General features: G+C 43.2%; 1 protein-coding gene across 6 annotated transcripts in view; it reads right to left on the bottom strand.

Annotated features, from left to right (window-relative positions):
• Positions 1-14,863: 14,863 nt before the first annotated feature.
• LOC137345606 (rap guanine nucleotide exchange factor 5-like) overlaps positions 14,864-19,907 on the bottom strand; it is a 350,413-nt gene continuing 345,369 nt past the window's right edge. For 4 of the 6 annotated variants that reach the window (XM_068008865.1, XM_068008867.1, XM_068008866.1 and 1 more), the window contains 2 exons: positions 18,386-18,440; positions 14,864-17,072 (listed from right to left, as the gene is read on the bottom strand). In XM_068008865.1, the coding sequence (XP_067864966.1) occupies positions 16,933-17,072; positions 18,386-18,440 (195 nt within the window). In that variant the 3' untranslated portion in view covers positions 14,864-16,932. The remainder of the gene's footprint in view (positions 17,073-18,385; positions 18,441-19,907) is intronic. The other 2 variants (XM_068008869.1, XM_068008886.1) reach the window with 1 other exon arrangement.

Genomic DNA, 19,907 nt, shown 5'->3' with positions numbered 1-19,907 from the left:
TATTTCTGCTACCCAAACAACCTTTGCAAATTCTGAAATATAAATTCAAAACATTGCGATTGTTAGCAATATTTTTATCTGCATATTGTTATGACCGAGGCGGAAGGGGTGCACTGTTTTTTCTAGTTCCACTTCTCCATAGGTCATAACGTATATTTAAATTTGTACCCAGTTACCAATACGGTCAATCATAGACTCTATTTTTATCCCAGAATAAAATACACCAATCAGGTTTCTTTAATAAACATCAAAATTGTCAGTTTATTGTTAAACAAGACTTAACCAGTAATGAATCAAAGCAGTAACACACAGATTGAAATATGCAAGTTCCCTTTTACCTTATCCCCTCACACACACAGACACACCGAAAAAATAGAGATTTTCTCTTTAGAGCTCTGTTACAAAAAAAAAGACAATAAAGAATACTTTGGTCAAATACTTGCAAATTTTTGAAGAAAATGGTCAGCACAGACTCGGTGGGCCGAAGGGCCTGTTTCAGTGCTGTATCTCTAAATAAATAAAATAAGGGAAGATATGAAAATATGTCAGTTGTTCCTTGTTGGTTTGGCATCCCAAATACACGTAGACACTGTCCCTGGGATCTTTCTAGAACAGTTCTTTTCAGGCGATCAGTTTGGCAGGCTTTCCAGAAGAAATGTGGCAACAGGGGTTTCTGGCAGACCTTTCAGGAGGAATGCAGCATCAATTTCTCTATTTCTTACACTAGCTTTAAAGAGTTTCTCAAAGAGATGGAAAAGTTGGCAGGCTTTGCAAAGAGATGGAAGAGGGTGCTGATAGTGACTGCTCTCTTGGCTGGTTTTCTCCAAATGTCTTCAAAACAATTTACACCCCAACACACTGTCCAAAGCAAAACCAAAAACAATATTTCAAGAGTCAAGCCTCCTGACCCCTATAAAACATGACCTGTCACTTCTCTGTAAACATCTTCCCCAAGTCATATAGCCCCTACTGGCTACTTATCTGAAGACAGGTGACTTCCAGCAAATGTTGTTTTCAAACAAGACCTCTCAGCATTCCTTCAACGACCCTAGTCAAAAAGCATCTATGGAATCCTTTTCAGTTTTCCCACATAAAACAATGTCCATAATTCTAAAATACAGAAGTCTTCAAGAAAACTTAACAAAAATATAGAAGCATGTCATAACAATATGCTTGTATCAGGAGCTCATTCAGTGTGAAATGAGCATAGCACAGAGGATCCAATGAGAGGAATAAAACTATCTTGAAGAGGAGGAAAATCATTTTAGAAACTTTATGGGCGGCACAGTGGCACAGTGGCACCACAGCCTCACAGCTCCAGGGACCCAGGTTCGATTCTGGGTACTGCCTGTGTAGAGTTTGCAAGTTCTCCCTGTGTCTGTGTGGGTTTTCTCCGGGTGCTCCGGTTTCCTCCCACATCCAAAGACTTGCAGGTGATAGGTAAATTGGCTGTTGTAAATTGATCCTCGTATAGGGAATATGGGATTACTGTCAGGTTAGTATAAATGAGTGGTTGTTGGTCGGCACAGACTCGATGGGCCGAAGGGCCTGTTTCAGTGCTGTATCTCTAAATAAATAAAACTCTTTAATAGATAGAAGTGATCAGAGGAATGCAAGATAAAAATTAGGAGACTGGGAAGTCAGGTGGAACTTTTTTTTTATCTGGATGACAACAGAGTGCTGGATAACTGGCCACAGAAAGCCATAGATGTTGACAATATAAATGGGTTCTCAGAGAAATTAGATTTCTGAGCATTTCTGGAGAGAGAAGCAATTGGCAATATGGTGATCAGGCAGATAGCTGCAGCCTATTTATGAAAATGGCTTTTCTGATGGTTCCGTTAAAAAAAGGCAGTGGAATTAAATAGACTAGGATATTTTCCAGATCCAATCCTGAATCTGGGCTGAATTAGTTGTTCTCAGCTAAGTGGCAGTAGGGGTCCTACAGTTACCTGGGTAGGTGAGGAGAAAATCTGTCAAAGTTCATTAACGAATTGCCGGACAACAATCTCTGCTGAACGTTTGTATGCATGATACAAATGAGGATGGAATCATGTTCAGTTGTTTTGTTCTTCACTGTTTGAAAGGCCTGCAGACACACCTGTGAGTCCTATTCTGTCACCATAACCATGGTAGGGAATGATTTCAGTCCATTTGGCCCATGTGACCCTGATCCATCCAAATTCTTGTGGCTCGAAAAGTGGTGAGTACTTGTGCCTGGAGTAGTAAGGCTGTGTGAAGAAACATTTGGCTGAGGACAGCTGATTCGGGGAAGTGTTGGATGAAGATACTTATCTTAAGAAAAACCTGTTGCTACACTAAAAAGACCAATACCTTTAAAACAACTGATCACTTCACCACCACCTTCCAAGTGGAAACTGGCTTTGTCAAATGTAATGGGAAGCACTCTGGCAGGGTATGGTTCTCTGAGCCCATATTACCCTGGAGGTAACAGAGGCAGAACTGGTGACATTTTTTAAAATTAATGTGCAGGGGATGATTAATTCCTGTCAATCTTGGCTCTTTTCCTGATGCCATCTGGAATGGGGGTTAGATGCAAGAACTGCCTACCCCCACTGCTTTAAGAAACCTGAGCATAGGCCAAATAGAGCAGAAACCCAGGGTTAACCAGAGCTGTCGCAGTTCTCCCTGTCAGTGTCTTGGATCTGCTAAAACAATTGGGGTTTTCAGGTCCTCACAGATGAGTAATGGTTAATTCAGTGGCACAGTGGTGTAGTGGTTAGCACCGCAGCCTCACAGCTCCAGTGACCCGGGTTCAGTTCTGGGTACTGCCTGTGTGGAGTTTGCAAGTTCTCCTTGTGACCGTGTGGGTTTCCACCGGGTGCTCTGGTTTCCTCCCACTGCCAAAGACTTGCAGGTTGATAGGTAAATTGGCCATTGTAAATTGCCCCTAGTGTAGGTAGGTGGTAGGAAATATGGGATTAATGTAGGAGGGGATGTGGTAGGGAATATGGGATTAATGTAGGATTAGTATAAATGGGTGGTTGATGGTCGGCACAGACTTGGTGGGCTGAAGGGCCTGTTTCAGTGCTGTATCTCTCTCTCTATGTATGCACCCACAGGAGTGTACGGCAACAGGTTATCAATTCCTTCAGCAAAGCAAAGGTGAGAAAACTGGCAGGTAAAAAAGAAAAAGGGTGTGGCATGTTGGACTTAATAACCTATTCCTACAACCTTTTATGCAGCAAGTTTTGATGTTATTATTAGATGGAACTTTAAGACAGTGGGAGAATAGATTCTGGAAGTGATATTGTTTGAAGTGAAGCCAGAGTGGTTCTGAGCAACGCCTTGATTTTTTAAATTTTTTCATGGGATGTGAGCTTTGCTGGCAAGACCAGATTTGTTGCCCATCCCTAATTGCCCTTGATAACTAGATGGCTTGCGAGGCCATTTCAGAGGGCGGTTAAGAGTCAACCACATTGCTGTGGGTTGGAGTCACATGTAGGCCAGACCAGGTAAGGACAGCAGATTTCCTTCCCTAAAGGACATCAGTGAGCCAGCTAGGTTTTTTACGACAATTGATGATAGTTTTGTGGGACCATTACTGAGACTAGCTTTCACTTCCAGATATTTATTAATTAATTGAATTTAAATTCCACCAGCTGCCATGGTGGGATTTGAACCTGTGCCCCATAGCATTAGTCTGGGCCTCTTGATTACTAGTTCAGTGACATTACCACTGCATCACCATCTCCCCTGTAGCTCACCAGAAGCAGACACAGGACTTTGAATTGACTGCAGTTCAAATTAATAGCCCACCACCATTTGAGATATAGGAGTCAATTTTAACACCAACCCCCATCCCCAACCCCAGCAGAAACCAGGCAGAGGGGTGATGGAGTTACCCATCATTTCACACCAAGATTTAAAATTGCAGGCAGCAAGGATAGCCATCCCAATCATGCGAGGTCCTCATTAAATATACAGATTGGGCTCCAAAGACATCATAGAGCTCAATTTGTCATTTTAGACTGAGGCCTGAGCCAGGAGAGCAGTGGTTGCTTCCCTGCTGGGTTAAACCTGCATTAACAGCAGATGGGCCCAGAAGAGTTTGAGGTAAGTTTTACTTTTTTGTTTTATACAGATTTTCTGGAGGAGCTCTTCCAGGTCTCATAAAAAAATAATTGGGCCTCACTTGCCTTGGGCTATCCCTGACTGGGATTTTCCTCTCAGAGCAGTTATCATGTGCCAGAGTTCGCTCCCCAATAAAGGCCTGCTTGGGTCTGCAAAAAAAACCCCCGAACCGAGCCCGACAGAACCACATCCAGCCCAAGCCGACCCGAGTCCTTCCATTTTTTTCCCGCACCCAACCTGACCTGACCCTACCATCAGTTAACATACCTTCTGTTTTTCACTTCGTTGCTGATCTGCATAAGCTTAAAACAACCGTAACAAAACCACCTTTCTAGTCCAAAAATTAAATTAACATTGGAGCCACATACCTGTGATAGAGCGTGTCTGACCTGGCCTGACCGAGCCTGAATGCCGGACCCAGAGTGCGACCCGACCCGTCAGGTTCGGGTCAGGTAGCAGGCCGTTACTCCCCAAGGCACCAGCAGCAGTCTCTTGCCACTCAATTTTAACAGCAGTCTCCTGCCACTCGATTTTAGTAGCCGTCTCCTGCCACTCGATTTTAACAGCAGTCTCCTGCCACTCAATTTTAACAGCAGTCTCCTGCCACTCAATTTTAACAGCAGTCTGTCAATACTCGCCAATTCCTGATTGTTTTCATTGAGAGTTTTGCAACTTTGGAGTCCTACTTAACCTTGAGATAAGCTTCAGATCCCATATCCACTCCAGCATGAAGACCACATACTTGCACCTCTGTAACACTGCCCGTCTTTATTCCTGTCTCAGCTCATCTGCTGCTGGACCCCTCGTCCATGCCTTTGTCACCTCCAGTCTTGCCTATTCTGTTGCTCTCCTGGCTGGCCTTCCATCTGCCATCCTCCATAAACTTGAGCTCATCCAAAACTCTGCTGTCAATATTCTAACTCGCACCAAGTCCCATTCACTCATCACCCCTGTACTCACTGACCTACACTGGCCCAGTTCAACAATGTCATAACATAATGTTGTAATGATGTGTCAGCTGCAGCTCAGTTGGTAGCATTCTCGCCTCTGAGCCAGAAGGTTCCATTCCAGGATTTGAACACAAAAATCCAGTGCAGTGCAGGATTACTACATTTTTGGAGGTGCCATCCTTCAGATGAGGCATTAAACCAAGGCTCCCTCTTAAGTGGATGTAAAAGATCCCAAGGCACTACTTAGAAGAACAGGGGAGTTATCGCTGGTGGCCTGGCCAATATTTATCCCTCAATCAACATCACAGTAATAGAGGGCCGGATTTTATTCCACTGATGGGGCTCCCGGCTGTGGGCCGGAAGGTGGGGGGAGAACCCGCCTGTACCTCCGTTGGATCCCTGTTACTATTTAACGGCAATCAGCCAATTAATTGCCCACTATCAGGGACGAGTTCTGCAGTACTGGTAGTGCCACCAGAAGCAGTGGCCACTGCTGGTACTGCAGAAGGTCCTGCAGTACCGAGGATGTCAGAGATCGCGGGACAGTTAAGTGGGGTTGGGGTCCCCGAGGCCAGTCAGGCAGGCCCCAGCAATGGGGTTGGGGGAGGGCGGGTTAGTGTGGGTGGGTGGGGGGGAGGGTGTCTTCTTGTGGGGCCAACCATCCCTGCCGGAGGGGCCCTCCGGGGGCCCTGGATTGCTCCCAAAGGAGGGACACCCCTGATCCCGCTAGGGCACTGCCAGGTCTCACCTGGCGTTGTCTCTCTGCGGTGGCAGGCCCCTCCGTCCTCCACAAATTTGGAGTAAATGTGGGAAGAGGCCCTTAAGTGGCCATTAATTGACCACTTAAGGGCCTCAATTGGCCTGGGGCAGGAAGGCCTTCCCCACCCTGGACAAAATGGCAGAGGGTCCAGGCTACATTGGGAACAGCACCCCTTGACAGTTTGTTTTCCCCCTACCTCCATGCCCATCTCCAAGGGCAGAATAAAATCCTGCCCAGATTATCTGGTCATTATCACAAATTTGCAAATTGGCTGCTGCATTTCCTACATTACAATTGTGACTACACTTCAAAAGTACTTTGTTGACTGTGGGCACTTTGGGAGCCAAGTGGTTATGAAAGACACTATATAAATGATAGTTTTTTTATGCTTTGATTTTAAAATTTTCATCTTAGTTTTCAAATCCCTCCATGGCCTTGCTCCTCCCTTTGGCCCTACAACCTGCTGAGATCTCTGTCGTCGTCCAATTATGGCATCTTGCACATCCCTGATTTTAATCGCTCCAGCACTCGTGGCCATACCTTCAGCTGCCAAGGCTCTAAGCTCTTTGTCTCTCTAAATCTCTCTCTTCCTTTAAGATGCTCCATAAAACCTACCTCTTTGACCAAACTTTTGGTCATCTGTTCTTACTTCTCTTTATGTGGCTCAGTATTATATTTTATTTGGTAATGCTCCTGTGAGGCACATTGGGACATTTTAAATGCAAATTGTTGTTATTGTTGGCAAATGTCATGTTAACAAGACCCGAACGTTAAAGTCGGCCAAGCCTCCCTGCTACTGCTCCTGGCTGGCCGTCCACTTTTGTTGATTTTACCTGGGAATTCAAATCAAGCTCATAATATCAGTCTGGCCTATCAGCCATTAGTATTGAAACTCACTCAATTTGTAGTTTAAAAATGTGACATGGTTAAATATTGCTCTCAAAGAAAATCACAATGCTTGAATTGGTTTGCAATGTGTGTCACTTTTGGAGATTGTGACATTTTCCTAATATTATTTTGCTGGAGCACAATTCATCGGGTTAAATGTAGATTTTAACATTCTAAGGCAAAAAAAAGTCATTTTGAGTTTAATATAAAAGTTAAATTTTATTTGTTAAATATTTCAAACATTATTGCAGATAAATCTGTGGGGGAGAAATTTAACTTGTGCCCAAAATAGGCATGTACGTTGGCTTCATTTAGAAGCTACCAAGTAGCTGAGGGCATCAAACAGGCAGCCCGTTGCAGTTCATCAGTGGTGGGGGTGGGGGGCATGGGGTGGCAGTCAGCTGACAGGTCAGATCAAGGGAGGGTGTGGTTGGGTAGTATTGGGGGGCAAAGCCTTGAACATGCCTGCAGCAGGCTGGAGTTTTTTGTGTGGGTCCAGGAGGCTCACTTCTGCTTCTCCTGGGTCCACAAAAATAATAAAAACTGAAACCTTTTTGGGCCTTTTTTTTTGGATGGTCTCTAGCAATCCCTTTAAGGATCACTGGTATGGCCACTCAAGACCTGGTACAACAAGGTGGAGCGTGTGTGGTACAAGCACCATCCATTTGTAACTGAATTTAGTATTCAGGATTGTACAATCAGTGTAGGAACCCAATTACATACTTAAGAAGCCCATCACCTGTTCCAGGTGGGTGTCCTAGCTGACGAAAAAACATCTGTGCCAATAAGGCTTAGGTGTCTTCTGGTTTAAGACCAGGTACAACTGATCATGCTGTAAAATTCAGACACCAAAAGCCCATTTTACAGGTGCAAGCTGAATTTCTCCCTCTGTATCTCCTAGTCATAACAGCATTAACTTACTTCTCATGAAGGAGAAAAAAATCACCAACTGAACTGAGTGTCTTACTGGTGACTGGTGAAGATTTGTGCTACAGCAGTCCAGATTAACATAAATTATTGCTATTATATCACAAAACTATTGTAAAATAGAGAATTAATACAAAGAAAACAGCTTAATTTTCTGTAGGTCAATATCTGTAGCTAAGTTGGATAGTCTCTGTTGACATTTTTTGGCAATAAGAACATGTATGGAGTTTATTAAAAAGCAATCCAAACTGAAAGCCTGGTTCAGTCTCTGAAATCTAGCCTTTCCTGAATAGCACTGCTTTAAAATATAACAATGAATACAGAAAATACATATCTCTGAGCACAAACAGCTATGATATAAATACATTGCACCAATAAATAGTTACCAGAAACAATGCCAAAGCATAATTGATATGCACAGATGAACATAAAACATAATGGCCCTGCTTTTATTATTCATCATCACTACAGCAAACACAGGTACATCATTATACAAAATTTCACCCAACATGAACAGGCTTTTACTTTAGGAACTGGATATAAAATATACTGGAAACATTTAAGTTATGTGTAAAGAATGCACATGGCAATCTGTGTCACTTCTACTTGTATCACAGTGGGAGCAGCAGGGATGGAACGTGATTAGCCAGTACAAATCGCTCCCAGTAGTTACCATTTTATATTTATTTATTAAATCCTAGGGGTAAAATTTAATGTTTTCCACTTGTAGTGAAGTGATAAACATATATATAAACATATTTATGATGTTGCTACAAATAGTGAAGAGCAAATCACTCACAATTGTATTATTTTGCTTCTAGATTCTTGTTCCTTCAGTGGACTGGAGTCTCTTGATCAATCTCACTTTTACTAATTTATTGGAAATTATTAAATTATGAAGTAATACATTGCCTTTGCCAGTGCTTTAATTCACTGTACGCTAACGGAGAGTGATGATACTGGACATGGTTTTAAATACACTAGTAATGAGCTAACTATTTAAAAGCTGGAATCACTCAGCAGGTCTGGCAGCATCTGTGGAAAGAGAAGCAGAGTTAACGTTTCGGGTCAGTGACCCTTCTTCGGAACTGACAAATATTAGAAAAGTCACAGATTATAAACAAGTAAGGTGGGGGTTGGGCAAGAGATAACAAAGGAGAAGGTGCAGATTGGACCAGGCCACATAGCTGACCAAAAGGTCACGGAGAAAAGGCAAACAATATGTTAATGGTGTGTTGAAAGACAAAGCATTAGTACAGATTAGGTTCACACCTAATCTGTACTAATGCTTTGTCTTTCAACACACCATTAACATATTGTTTGCCTTTTCTCCGTGACCTTTTGGTCAGCTATGTGGCCTGGTCCAATCTGCACCTTCTCCTTTGTTATCTCTTGCCCAACCCCCACCTTACTTGTTTATAATCTGTGACTTTTCTAATATTTGTCAGTTCCGAAGAAGGGTCACTGACCCGAAACGTTAACTCTGCTTCTCTTTCCACAGATGCTGCCAGACCTGCTGAGTGATTCCAGCATTTCTTGTTTTTGTTTCAGATTTCCAGCATCCGCAGTATTTTGCTTTTATTTAAAAGCTGGGGTGACAGCGAAAAATAGTGAATTTGCACTACTCTTCAAAAATAATAAATTCAATTATAGCCATAAATATATCAGTATTAGTAGTGAGGTAAAACAAAATGTGTCTTCCCCTAAATAGCAGTAGATTTAAAAAATTGTTAAGGGTAAATTTCTTTGCGTGTTCATGAAAGAGAAGGATATTAATGTGGCAGATAGAGCTTTGCTTTCACTTTGTCACCCAGTAAGCTCTCGACATTAGGTCTATCATAGGCTAAGTGCAGAGTGAAGCTCCTTCTTTTCTGCCCTAGAAACATGCCTCAACCCCAACCTCAAAGCACTCACTCCTTTCTGCACAAATGTGATTTTTTAAATTCCATTTCTCACACACCATCCCGTTGGCTTCTCTGAGCAACACTGATCATTTTGTGTCAGACTGTTCAAAAGTAGGCAGTTTAATTGTGCTGTGGACCAACATTCACTAGTGGAAAAGGTCAAGACTGCCCAAAGTCATTCATAACCTGTAGGCAGACAGAGGAGATTCTATCTTTTCAATCTGGACTGGATCCTAACCAGAGACCTGAGATGAAGGACAGTGTGATAAATCACTGCACCACCTTATCCCACTGTGGGCTATTTTTAAAACTGGAAACAAGACTATAGCTCACTACTGAAATTATCAGATGATTAACTCTACATTTAATTGTATGAGAATCAATATCAGCTGTGTTTTATTATGGAACAAGCACATTGAAAAATTTCCTAACATTTTAATAGTAGTTACTTTATTACATTAACACTTCCCACGGATAACGTGGAGAAGTCACTGAGGTATGAGAATGTGATGACATTACATTAGGAAAGAGCATTTTCACCACTGAGCTGCTGTAAAAATTTCAGTGATGTAAATATGAATAATGTCTTTCAATGATCACGTCACCATGAAAAAGATCTTTAGGGTTAATTAAAGATGCTTCACTTTATTTGTGCAAAAATCACATGGCATCATGCTGCAACAGATGCCACATTTGGAGCAGTGCGAACTTTCCCAACAATGTTTTTTAAACACAGACTGTTCATGGAATTGAATCTGCCTTTAAAAAAAAACCCTGATAGGGTGACTATGGGCAGAATCTTATCAGCCGTTTGCAGGCGGGAAGGCAGGCAAGTTTAGAAAATTTCGTGTTGAGGTGGTTCCTCGACGCGTTCCCACCTCCGAGCCACCTTTCTGGAGGTGGGATGAGACCAGCATCAGCTACCCACTTGGCAGCGATAAGGTGCCACTTAGGGGAAAATTGATGATGCCACTGGGATCTTTCCGGTGGTCGACAGGCTCCTGCTGCGGCCGAAACCCGGCAGATGGCTGAAGCTGGCCTCCTGGCTATCATTGTGGAGGGGGAGCTGGTGGCTCTGCGAGCTGCCCACAGCCTCAGGCACTCCCATTGGCCCTTCTGCCTGCACAGCTTGCCAGCCTTCCTTAATTGGTCAGGGCTCCCAGAGGGGGCCTCTTAATTGGCTACCTCTGCTAAGATTGATGCAGGCAGGTGGACCTCAAAAATCATCAGGGTTGGGACCAGGAAATGGTCCTGACTGCTGATCAAAATCCAAGGCAGTAAAATTCCACCTTATGTCTTTTTAATCGAATTTGTATATTGCCAATGTATTGTCATGATACCTCCATGGTACTTTAAGCATACTTGGCACATTATCAATATAATGGAGAGTGTTTGCCTCAGTGGCAGCACAAAACAAGGCCTTCAACCGATTGACCTTCAAGAGGCTCAATAAGAATCATTAGCAAACTGCCAACCAAAAACTCAATCAACACACTCACCACTCGTAAATTTCACTGGAAAAGCACTTGATGACAGAGGTTCTCAACTGGAGGCCCGCAGCTCACTTGGGGTCGGTGAAAAGTTTCTAAGGGGTCTGCCACTACTGCCCTGTGGCTTCTCCCAGCACCATCAATTTACTACCCTGCTTGGCTCAGCTTTTTCCGAATGCTATCGACAACCATCCCAGTCAGCACCGTTCCAGACATGTGATCCACCTGACCTTTCACCTCTCTCTCATAAGCCATCAATTCGTTTACAAAGTTCGACATTAAAAGTAAACTGCCAACAATATTTTAATATATTTTCACTGTTTAGATAGAATAAAAAATTATATTTTATGCCTGCATGATGTATGATTTATTACCATTCTCTCTCAATGCTCCTTCCACTGCCCACCCCAACCACCCCTATTTTGGATTCTGCAAGCCACCGTTCTGTATGAATTATCAGCCTACACAGGGATCGAAGTTGCAAAAAAGAGAGGGCTCTGGGTATTGGAGACTGTTAGGGTTCCTGGTATTGGAGACTGTGAGGGCTCTGGATATTGGAGATTGTGAGGGCTCTGGATATTGGAGATTGTGAGGGCTCTGGGTATTGGAGACAGTGAGGGCTCTGGATATTGGAGACTGAGGGCTCTGGATATTGGAGATTGTGAGGGCTCTGGGTATTGGAGACAGTGAGGGCTCTGGATATTGGAGATTGTGAGGGCTCTGGGTATTGGAGACAGTGAGGGCTCTGGATATTGGAGATTGTGAGGGCTCTGGATATTGGAGATTGTGAGGGCTCTGGATATTGGAGATTGTGAGGGCTCTGGGTATTGGAGACTGTGAGGGCTCTGGGTATTGGAACACGTGAGAGCTCTGAGTTTTGGAGATAGTGAGGGCTGTGGGCATTGGAGACTGAGGGTTCTGGGTATTGGAGACTGTGAGGGCTCTGGATATTGGAGACTGTGAGGGCTCTGGGTATTGCAGACTGTGAGGGCTCTGGATATTACAGACAGTGAGGGCTCTGGGTATTGGAACCCGTGAGAGCTCTGAGTTTTGGAGATAGTGAGGGCTGTGGGCATTGGAGACTGAGGGTTCTGGGTATTGGAGACTGTGAGGGCTCTGGATATTGGAGACTGTGAGGGCTCTGGGTATTGCAGACTGTGAGGGCTCTGGATATTACAGACAGTGAGGGCTCTGGGTATTGGAACCCGTGAGAGCTCTGAGTTTTGGAGATAGTGAGGGCTGTGGGCATTGGAGACTGAGGGTTCTGGGTATTGGAGACAGTGAGAGCTCTGGGTATTGGAGACAGTGAAGGCTCTGGGTATTGGAGACTGTGAGGGCTCTGGGTATTGGAGACAGTGAGGGCTCTGGATATTGGAGGCAGTGAGGGCTGTGGGCATTGGAGACTGAGGGTTCTGGGTATTGGAGACAGTGAGAGCTCTGGGTATTGGAGACAGTGAAGGCTCTGGGTATTGGAGACTGTGAGGGCTCTGGGTATTGGAGACAGTGAGGGCTCTGGATATTGGAGGCAGTGAGGGCTCTGGATATTGGAGGCAGTGAAGGTTCCTGGTATTGGAGACTGTGAGGATTGCTGGTATTGGAGACCATGAGAGCACTGAGTATTGGACACTGAAGGTTCTGAGTATTGGAGATTGTGAGTGCTCTGGGTATTGGAAACTGTGAGTGCTCTCGGTATTGGAGACTGAGAGAGCTCTGGGCATTGGAGACTTTGAGGGCAGTGGGTATTGGAGACTGTCAGGGCTCCTGGCATGAATGCTCCGATGAATACAGCAATTCATCTGCACCACTTAAAGTGTTGGTCCCATTTAGTACAACCTACTTTTGCTAAGCTCGAGTTTCAGCAATGAAAACAAAGTACTGAACCAGGATGAACATTGACCATGACATGCGCTGTGCTTGTCAAAGATACTTCCACGTAATGACAAAATTGTTGCTCAGCAACACCATCAAATTTCACATTAAGTAAAACGAAAATAATATATATGTTTAACTTTTATAACTATTTTTTATACAGAAAAACTACTTGCTTTAAAGGAAGTCTGTAGAATTTGTATAACATGCGAAGGGGACTCAAAAGCAAAAAGGTCGAGAACCCTTGCTTTAAGAAACAGAACAAGCAGCAATGTAAATACACTTTTGCACTGAAGTACTCACACGATGATTTACAGAGTGCAACATCACCAGCTGCTGGCTGAGATACAGTACTACATTACAAGTGTCTTTCTCAATCGTGGGGTGGGGTGGGGTGGGTGGGGTGACGAGGGTGGAGGGAAGGTGGCGGCGGGCACAAAATTCATTATTTCCCTCTGCCTGCTTCAGACCCCTTTCTCCCAAAATTAAAATGTGAACATTTGGGACTCTATGGATTCCTTAAAATGACACTATCAAACATTGTTATACAAATTAAGCCAAATTACAAGCAACAATGCTAAAAGATAAACAACACAGTTATATGTAGAGGTTTGTTAAAACTGCATCTGTTAGAGAAACAGTCACTACGTGTATAGCAAGGTTAAGTTTCAATCATGCCTATTCTACTGAGCATCTAGGTAGTGAGTGAACTTTAGCAGATACCAGAGCGATACAATGGTTCGATACAAGGTCTGGAGAGGTTAAATACACTGAATACCCTTGTTTAATCATACTGGACTGGAACATACTGAAAAAAATAACGGAGTGTGAATGCTGCATGCTGTTAAGATGTGCAAATTTGCTAGCAAGTTCAACGACTAAGCGAATCGCCATGAGTTGGGAATCTCAAGATCGATTTCCACCCTCCGTCATTTGCTTTGCACAAATTGCATCTTGTCCATAGCTTCCCCATTATTTTTAAAAGCTTCTGGATTTTCACATTAATTGCCCATTAAATGCATCACAGAGAATTCAGTCTGGTAATTAATAATCTTAAATACCCTTTTAACGACATGATAATTATTAATGACGGTCAATAACCTCTCTGACCCAGAGAGTGAATAATTTAACTGTGCATTTTCATTACTCAGGTTGTGAATTGTTGTTGAAAATTAAAAAAAAAGTCAAATTATAAATTTAGATTTTTTCTTACTTTTCCTTTCTGTCTCTTTTTTCTCGCTCACTTAATCCAATCCTTCTTTTCCTCTCTTTGGCTGTGATTTTACGTTGGGCGAGAGGCCCTGCCCACCTGCAGAAAAGTTGGTGGTGAGCCCGCCTCTGCCGGGACTGCGGAGCCAGGTCAGGATTTTTCGCTCCCCAGGCCCTTAATTGGTCTTGGGTGGGACTTTCACCTTCTTGAGGCAGGAAGTCCCGCCTAATAGATCTGCCGGCCAATCAGCAGGCTGGCAGCTCTTAGTCCCAGCAGTGCCACAGGGAGCGGTGGCCACTGCTGGGACTGCACCAGCTACCACAACAAGAGGATGAACGGCCCTGGAACTACGGTAAGTTTTTGGGGTCTTGCCGAGGACAGTTGGCTGGGCCCCGGCAAGGCAAGGGGGGGGGGGTCAGTTAGTTGGGGGTGGGGGAGTGTTGTGCATTGGGGGTGGCCCTCCATGGGGCATTGAGTGCCCGATCGGGAGGGCCACCCCCCCAGCCCAAGAGAAGGCCGCCTGGTTTTACCAGATGGGGTTCTTGAGGCCTTTGCCGTCCAGCCACTGAGGATAAAATACCCGTGGTGGCAGGAGGAGGTCCTTAAGTGCCAGTTAATTGGCCATTTAAGGGTCTTGATTGGCCTGGGGCGTGTGAGCCATTTCTCACTGCCACTGCCCCGTGTAAAATTGCAGCGGGAGTGGAAGGGGGTTGGGAACGGCAACACCCCCCCCCCAACCCCCCCACCTCCCACTCAATTTTACACCTCCGCCACCAGCCTACTCACTTGGGGGCTGTAAAATTCTGGCCTTTATTTCTCTGTACCAGATTTAACATTGAATTCGTCCACTCTAGTTCACCCTCATTCTCAGTTGTTCCTCTGTTTATTTCTCACTTCTTAAATCTCATTGATTCAGGAGAAACATTGTTGATTCCACCGTTCACTCAGGTCCCAGAAGCCCTGTTGCCCCTGCCATGCCATTATCAGCTCACACTTCCAACTAGTTAGGGCACAACGTTTTTGAGCTGGGGGTGTGGGAAGAAGTCGAATGGCGTACAATGAGAGATGCCCAACTTCAGCAAGTTCTAACTCAATAATTCCAATGGGAATCTCCTGGTATCCTGTTGTAACTACAGCAGAAGATTGGTAGAGTTCTCCAAAAAATGTGTCAATTGCCATGTTTTTAATCATCTATACCATTTTCCTGAGGGTTCAGCAGGTCTCCCATCATAACTCTGGCAGGAGTCCAGGAGAATAGCTATAGAATTTCAGGGCCACTAATTCTATATATAGACTTTACAAAATGTGCTTTATTTATCTTACAACACAAATACTCTTGGTACTGTTTTGACTATGGGACAATAGCCTTCCCCTTCAAAGGATGTCCAATCAATATCAGTCATAAAATTAACTAAAATCCTATTTAGTTACCAGTTTTAAACAGCTTAGCATGACATATGTTTATAGCACTGTAATGCAGTATTTATTATTTCATTGAACTCTTCTCAAGAAGAAATATGTTACAAACCACTGAAATATCAAGAACTTCCTTTTTTGGTTGTTCAATGGTGCTAGAGCAGGCAATGGCAATGTTAATATTGCTGGATTCCAGCGCATTTAGACATGCAATAGATTTTCCTTCATCACTACCCCCAGAAACATCACCCCTGAAAAATAGCCAGGGTGAGGCATTTAAATGAGGGGATAACCTTAAAATTACATCATGCCAGATTTTCCATCACTTTGATAATACTGATTGCTGGGAATGCCCACATTCAATAGGCACCCAGTATTGTGAGGAAAGGCACAGCAGTGCGAGTAATTTAAAGGCTGAAGGCAAATCAAGCAATCTTTTAAGCCGAACAGAGTGGCAGTTTTAATTGGTAGATTTTGTCACATCATTGGTCCAACGACATTTGTTTTTTAATGTTCAAGACTGACTGCTTCCTAAAGTTGCTGCAGCTATCTGTCTCCTGTAGCAGCAAGCATTTCCTACTGGGGAGACAGTGGCGTAGTGATAATGTCACTGGAATAGTAATCTAGAAACCCAAGTTAATATTCCACGGACACTGGTTCAAATCGTGATATGGTAGCTAAGGATTAAAGGGGACATGAGGAAAAACGTTTATGTTTCTATAGCGGGAACAGGCTACTGAGTTGGATGATCAACCATGATCATAATGAATGGCGGAGTAGGCTTGAAGGGCCAAATGGCCTACTCCTGCTCCTATTTTCTATGTTTCTCCCCAGTGTCAAGTTCCCAAGAACTCAGGGCAACCCAGCCAAAACAAATTTAAATTGGTCTGATTCTGGGTACTTTGCCAGTGTCAGCGGCAGGTTAGCCCAATGGGTGAAAAGCCCAACCGACCACACATCAGGCCAGAGAGGAAGGTCCTGGTCATTGGGTCATGAAATAACTCTAAACATCTATGTTTTGACAGTTTAGCACAAATAAGTGCATTAAAATAACTGTCATGTAATCTGACAGAAATGGATACAATTCTTTTCTGCTTCGTTTAAGCAAACACTTGTGAATGTTTCTTAGCTTGTTGGCTACTCAGACTGTACTGCTGCCAAAGTATCTTGGATGATGCAACAGGGCTTCTGGGCTGCATACCACGCAAGTTCCTCATCAAATCCATTGTTACTTTCTCACCTGAAAGTAACCTAATTTGTTGATCACCTCTTGTGTTGAATTTGCACATAAACTGTGTCCATGATTTCACAAGAGACCCCTCGTGTAGCACAATATTTGAGTCACTTTGCCACAGTTGCTGTGACCGCAATTCCCTGTAGTTTTCTTCAACGTCAGTAATATTACAAGCTGATACAGCTTTAGTTAAGTTCTTGGCTCAAGTCTGTGAGAAAGCTGAAATAATATCTGTTGGTTGTCAATCACGTGTAAGTGGTGGGCATAGGCATTCACATCCTGGTGATTTTTCTGAGTACCTTCCGTACCTGGAGTCAGAGGAGAAAATACTGAAATCATTGTCACATTGAAGCTTTCTTATTGGTCAGCTGGGTGTGTCATATATGTGGAATGCCATCATTATGGGTGGTAATTTTACTTTAAGTTTGCCAAAAGCGCTGCAGTAACCCTGTGTATACATGTAAATGGTGTTTCCGTCACACATCAGGTGATGTTATGGCGGCGGAGTGGGAGCAGCTCCAAGGAAATTCATGGTGTATGTTTAGGATTCTTCAAAGCAAGATAGTGAGAAATCCAGTATTTATTGACACCTCTGTCTTAGCCAATGTGTTTCACAGTGTTAACTGATGAGTTGGAGGTAGGGCGGGGTTTATGGCATGACTTACAGCAAACTGACTATTTCACAGTAAACAAAGTCTATTTACTCAGCAGTAGAGTCTATTTAAACAGCACATTACAGTAACTGGTCCACAGAGTCTATTATAAATAAACTCTACAAACTATAGCAAATAGAACTTATGATAAATTCTACAGCAATGTTTCTTGATAAAAGCAGGGTGATTTCTCCAGCAAAAGACATTAAGTGAAGGGTAATTACATAATATAAATTAATTATTTCTCCAGAAAAATGCACTGAGTGGAGGATAGTTATGTCTAAATTCTGTATGTAAAATGAATTCCAGTCACTTATTGGCGTGATTGGTGGGGGAAATTACCCAATCATCTCCTTTCTGGCCAGCAATACTGGTATCACTATATGCAGCTGCTATAGTTTTTATTTGCCTTGTGTGGAGTGCACACTCTCACCCCCAGGTCCAGAGACAAGGCTCAGGCACCCTAAGCGTAGGCAAAGCATTACATGAGCGTTCTTTAATGCATGCAGTCTATGCTGTCCCTTATCCGAAAATCCTTCAAACATGCTGAGGTAGATTGGAATGTGCATTCCTTCTATGTAATGATTCTCTTTGGAAAGCTTGGATTAAACTTTGAACCATATGAAATTGAGGGGGGAGGAATGGTTGCAGAGAGAGCAAACCTACACTTTGAAAGTTGAGAGTGCTCATCCCTAATTATATTTTGAACAAATGTTACCTTATAGGATTAGGCTTTTTCACCAAGTGATCCATTTTTACAAAGTCAAAGTGTTAAATAATTCATTTTCTCTTCTATAAACTCAAATCTTTCCAATGGATGCATGTGTCAAAAAGGAACTGCACCAATATCCAATTGAGAGGGAGGATCCTTTTACCTCCTGCTTGCAGTTCCCACACACCACTCCCTCCCCACCCCCAACCCCGCCCCCCCCCCCCCCCCCCCCACCCCCAGCACCAAGTGCAACAACCACAGTAAGGCTGACACTTACTGATCTGATTACTTCTGCAGTGTCTCAGTAGCCTGATGGAGTCTGCAATCATGTGCTAGGAACAGAGAGACAAGGGATTAAAACACAAGCAGAAACTACTTAAACAGCCAGATGCAAAACAGGAATCATTTTCAAAAATTCTTCTGGAAGTACATTGGATGTTGTTTCTGCAGCAAAACCTTTCCATTTGAAGGAAGATAAAAATGTTGAGATTGCCAATGAAATGTCAACAAACAACAGATCACATCTGTTGCAACAAATATAACCTACCCGAATTTCCACAGATGTTGTCTTAATCTTCTGCCATAATTTAGTGAGAGATTAGCAGAATCCTTGGAGAAAACAATGTAAACAGCAATATTTAGCCCATTGCACTGTTCACCCATGAGTTCTGCTGATCTCCTGCCAAGGTTACAATGGGAGATTGGGACAACCCAGCAGAAATTCAGGGTCAGAATTGTTTAAATTAAGCCAAAATTTCTCAATGCAGCAGCAGCTTTCCCTTCAAGTAAGTTCATGCTGCTGGTCAATGCACCAAGTATTACCAAGCAGTGATAGCACAGTGCAATAATCCTGTAGCATATTAATGTACCTGCTTCAGTCTTTTAATCCAGTTTAGTAATTGTACTTTTAAGGGGTAAAATTTCTGATTTTCTGCTTTTGCCAGTGAACTTCGTACACTGGCAGTGCTTATTGGAAATGTGGGTGTGTGCTGTACACAATTTATTGACAATTTAATTAAGTGGAAAATCATGTGCCACATGTCCCTGCATTTTGAATGTGTTGCCAATTGCAAAGGCTTCCCACAAAGTAGGAAACTTACCTCTTTAATTTTAACCTACGATTCTAACACCACACTTACCAAACATTCAGTTTTAGTGAATTCACCTTCAATTCCCCAAGTCCAGTTTTTGCTATATGTTCCACAGAAGTAAGCTAAGGTTGTGCAGAAATTGAAGAGCAGGAAACTCCCACTTTGCTATGTTATTTTTGCTGCTTAATTTAAACTGTTGGATAATACAAAAATGTAGCGAAAAATTACGTTGAATTATCAACAGTAGACAGCCCTTGATTGATAAAGTTTAGAATCATAGAGTCATTATGGCACAGAAAGAGGCCATTCGGCCCATCGAGGCCTTGCCAGCTTTCTGTAGAGCAATCCAATCAGTCCCATCCCCCTGCCCTATCCCCATAGCTCTGCAAATTTATTTCCCTCAAGTGCCCATCTAGTTTCCTTTTGAAATCTTTCATCGTCGCTTCCACCACCCTCGTAGACAGCAAGTTCCAGGTCATTACCACTCGCTACGTAAAAAAGTTCTTCCTCATATTTCCCCCGCATCTCTTGCCCAAAAACCTTAAACTGATGTGCACTAGTCCTTGTGCTTTCAGCTAATGGGACCAGTTTTTTTCGTCTACCTTATCTAAACCTGTTATAATCTTGTACACCTCTATCAAATCTCCCCTTAATTGCCTTTGCTTCAAGGAGAACAATCCCAGCTTTTCCAATCTAACCTTGTAGCTA

The sequence above is a fragment of the Heterodontus francisci genome, chromosome 2, assembly GCF_036365525.1.
Source record: "Heterodontus francisci isolate sHetFra1 chromosome 2, sHetFra1.hap1, whole genome shotgun sequence".
Lineage (NCBI taxonomy): Eukaryota > Metazoa > Chordata > Chondrichthyes > Heterodontiformes > Heterodontidae > Heterodontus > Heterodontus francisci.
The sequence above is the reverse complement of the archived record's forward strand: the minus strand, read 5'-3'. Positions and strand labels throughout refer to the sequence as shown.